General features: G+C 43.6%; 1 protein-coding gene across 1 annotated transcript; it reads right to left on the bottom strand.

Annotated features, from left to right (window-relative positions):
• Positions 1-215: 215 nt before the first annotated feature.
• Positions 216-1,559, bottom strand: LOC138143694 (hemoglobin subunit zeta-like). The gene is made up of 3 exons (XM_069064924.1): positions 1,363-1,559; positions 723-927; positions 216-485 (listed from the first exon to the last, which is right to left on the bottom strand). Exons 1-3 carry the CDS (start codon positions 1,455-1,457, stop codon positions 357-359), a joined length of 429 nt encoding a protein of 142 aa, XP_068921025.1. The 5' UTR covers positions 1,458-1,559; the 3' UTR covers positions 216-356.
• Between the last annotated feature and the right edge of the window lie 2,357 nt (positions 1,560-3,916).

The raw sequence follows: 3,916 nt of genomic DNA, 5'->3' as shown, positions 1-3,916 counted from the left end.
AAGTTTCCTTTCTATTCTGACCTGGAAGGTAAAAATCTATGGTTAGGGATAACAGTGAAATAATGGATGAAGAAACACTTTTATGAGGTTAAAATCATGATAAAATGTTTGCTATTCTGGCTATCCCTTTCCCATTTCTGCCTTGGATCTGTGCCGAGGGTCATAAAAAAGTGAGGACTGTAATAACCAGAAATAATAACCAGAGAGACAGAAGATGAAGTTTATCCATTTATTTGAGGGTCATGGAGGACAGGCCTGTAGGGAAGGCACCAGGAAGGACAAGTGCCTGGACTGGGGAAGGAGGTTGGTGACCACACAGCCCCTTCTGTCCTCTCAGGGCTCTAAGTCCAGGGGGCTTATCTGTACTTCTCAGTCAGGACTGAAGACACAATGGACAGGAATTTGTCCCAGGCAGCATGGGCCTCCGCAGTGAACTCAGCAGGGAAGTGGGCAGCCAAGGTGACCAAGAAGGTATGAGATAGGAGCTGTGGGAGAAAAGAAAGAGGTGAGACAATAGAGCCTAGGATAACTAAAGGATTTGAAACATTAGGAGAGCAGGGGACAATATAGCAGGGGACGGGATAAGAAACAGATTAGATCTTGGGATTGATTGAGGAGAGAAAGGATGAGACATAGGGAACTGGGGATGTACTTCTGTGGGGTTGGGCCCTCACTCCTTGAGGATATCAAATCCACTGCCCTTCCTGATTCCAAATCCTCACCTTGAAGTTGACAGGATCCACTCTGAGGATGTAGGCATGGAGTTCACTGAGCTTGGACAGGGCACTGTGGATGCTGTCAATGTTCTTGACAGCATCTCCAATAGCACTAACCACCTTGGCACCATGGGCATGCAGCTGGGCTGAGCCATGGTGCAGGTCAAAGTGGGGGAAGTAGGTCTTGGTCTGGGGGTAGCTGGTGAAGAGCCTGGGGAGAAGAGAGGATAGAATCTTAGCTGAGTCCGGGAGAAGGGTGTTGAGGCTGCAGGAGACACCCCATCCCTCCAAGTAGTTCCATGTTCTCTATCCTGCTTAACTCATCGTTATATGTGCACAGAAGTGCTACGGTCAGGATGGGGAAATACAAAGCTGATGATATTGCTTTAAACTCAATTTCTTTCAGAAGCTTCTTCAAATAACATCACCTTTAGCCAACTCAGCACCCTAACCCTAATCTTGTACTAAGCCCTGCAAAGGACAGTGTTGTGACTTCTGTCTTACCCAAAGGCAAGTAGGAGTAGACTTATTGCCTAGAATCCTAGGGGTCTATGGGGGGCTGGGTCCTTGGGGGGCTATTGCCAATCCCCAATGTTATTATGAATGGGAAAGGTGTAGGATCCCTAGCCCTGGGGCCCACTCTTACCTTTCCAGGGCCTCAGTACCAATGGAATCGGCCTGTGGGGCGATCTTGCTCCAGATGGCAGCAATGATAGTCTTGTCGGACTTGGTCAGAGACATGGTGGCTGGGGTTGGGTTGAGCTTGAGTTCTGCTTTCAGGAGAAACTCAGGACAAACCTGGGTAAGTATCTGTTCCCCAAGGGTCCCTTTATATAGGACTATGGCTGGAACAGGGCTGCACAGCTGCCCCAAGCCATTGGCCAGTAGGGGTGAGGGGACAGCCCAAAGAGGTGGGGTCATTTTATCTCTGTTAGAGACAGTATGTCTGATGAGCCAGATGTGGGGGAAAAAAGAGGGGGAGAAAGACAAGGGACATGAGCGAGAGGGGTCTATCAGTTTCTACCATCTTAACAGAGGTCCAGTAGGGAGGTGTTGGCCACAGCCCTGGACACAAGGTCCAGGGGAAAGATATGCAAGCATGAGAGGCCCAGGTTTCAGTGACCCAAAATTATAGTTAAGTTAATTATAGTTAACTCAGCAAGCTTGCAAGCATATTTCAGCATGCTAACAATTTGTACCTGACCTAAACTTCAGTTTATAGCTTTGTGACTGTGTTACTTATTCTCTGGGGCTCTGTTTTGTATTTTTTTAATAAAATGCAGGGTTTGGAATAGGAGTTTTCTCAGGTCCTTTCCTGTTTTAACATTTCTAGGATTCTATGACACATAGGAATAGGGACTGGACTTATGGTTTCATGGTATAGGGAATTTCCATTTGAGTAAGAAAACTCTGTATTCATATATGTCCCCATATATGCAGATTGGCACTCTCTCTGTAATTTACAGACTAAAGTTAAATGACTTTCTGAGGGCCACACAGCTACCATGACTTAGTGGAACATAACCACCGAGGCAGGATTTAACTCTGATCTCATTGGTTTGGAGCCTGGCTCTATGCCCACCCCCTGAGCTGCTCCTTTAATTCATGGTAAATGATATGCAATGTATTCTTATAGGGATCTGGACATCAAGAAGGAGGACAGAAAGGTGAGGGTGAAAACCCAGCTCAAGGTGCACCTTCCCTGAGAAGCCCTTCCTGGCCCTATAGCCCACATTGATCTTCTTCCTTTAAATTCCTACAGAACTTCGATTCTGCCCATACACAATTTTGCACTTAATTAATTCGAGTCATAGAATCCTGGAATTGGTGAGATGTTAGTCCAATTTACCACGCAATGGTAGAATCTTTTCTATTACATCAGTGATGAGGATCATCCAGTCTTTGAATGGATGGTCTCAGTGACACTATCTCAGCTTACTATCTCCCTCCCATTCTGGGGCATCTCCCCTTGTTAGGGAGTTCTTCTATACATTGAGGCAAAATTTGCTTCACTGTGACTTCTTCTCCAGCTTGGATTCAGTTTTGAACTGTGGATACACAGAGAAGAGGATATAATGTCCTTCACCTAACAGTCCTCTAGAAATTTTAAATCAAATACGTTGTCCCTCCTAATTCTTCTCTAAGATTCCTACTTTTTTTAAAATAGTATTTTTTCCCAATTACATGTAAAGACAATTTTAGCATTCATTTAAAAAAATTTTTAATTCCAAATTTTCTCTCTCCATCCCTTACCTTCCCCCTCCTTAAGATGGTAAGCAATTTGGCATAGGTTATATGTGTGTGTGTGTGTGCAATCATGTTAAACATCTTTCTATATTATGTTGTGAAAGAAGAAACAGACCAAAGGAAAAAATGGAAAAATAAAGAAAATGAAAAACAGTGTGCTTTGATCTGCATTCAGACTCCACCAGTTCTTCCTCTGGAGGCAGATAGCATTTTTCATTATGAGTCCTTTGGAATTGTCTTGGATCATTGTATTGCTGAGAATAATAACTAAAATATTCACAGCTGATCATCATACATACAATATTGCTGTTACTGTATACAGTGTTCTGATTCTACACACTTCACTTTGCATCAGTTCATGTGAGTCTTTTCAGGTTCTTCTGAAATCAACCTGCTTATCATTTCTTATATCATAATAGTATTCCATCATAATCATATACCATGACTTGTTCAGTCATTCTCCAGTTAATGGGCATCCCCTCAGTTTCCAATTCTTTGCTACTGCAAAAAGAGGTGTTATAAATATTTTTGTACGAATAGGTCATTCCCCCCCCCCTTTTTTTTTGCTTTTTGCAGGGCAATTGGGGTTAAGTGACTTTCCCAAGGTCACAGGCTAGTTTTGTGTTAAGTGTCTGAGGTCGGATTTGAACTCAGGTCCTCCTGACTCTAGGGCCAGTGCTTTATTCACTGTGCCACCTAGCTGCCCCCCATTTCCCCTTTTTAAAAACATTTCTTTGGGCTGCAGAACTAAGAGTGGTATTGCTGGATCAAAGGGTATGCACAACTCTTTAGGCATAGTTCCAAATTGCTCTCCAGAATGGTTAATTTCCACTTTTCTTAAGGGTATCTCATGGTTTCAAGTCCCATCACTTGCCCTACACAGGACAAGCCAGGTTGTCAATGGTTCTACTAAAATGTGATACACAGCACTAAACTCAGCAATCCATGTGAGG

The sequence above is a fragment of the Petaurus breviceps genome, unplaced genomic scaffold (genome assembly GCF_028583685.1).
Source record: "Petaurus breviceps papuanus isolate PSGF00001 unplaced genomic scaffold, PetGlider_PUasm1.0 138, whole genome shotgun sequence".
Classification (NCBI taxonomy): domain Eukaryota; kingdom Metazoa; phylum Chordata; class Mammalia; order Diprotodontia; family Petauridae; genus Petaurus; species Petaurus breviceps.
The sequence above is the reverse complement of the archived record's forward strand: the minus strand, read 5'-3'. Positions and strand labels throughout refer to the sequence as shown.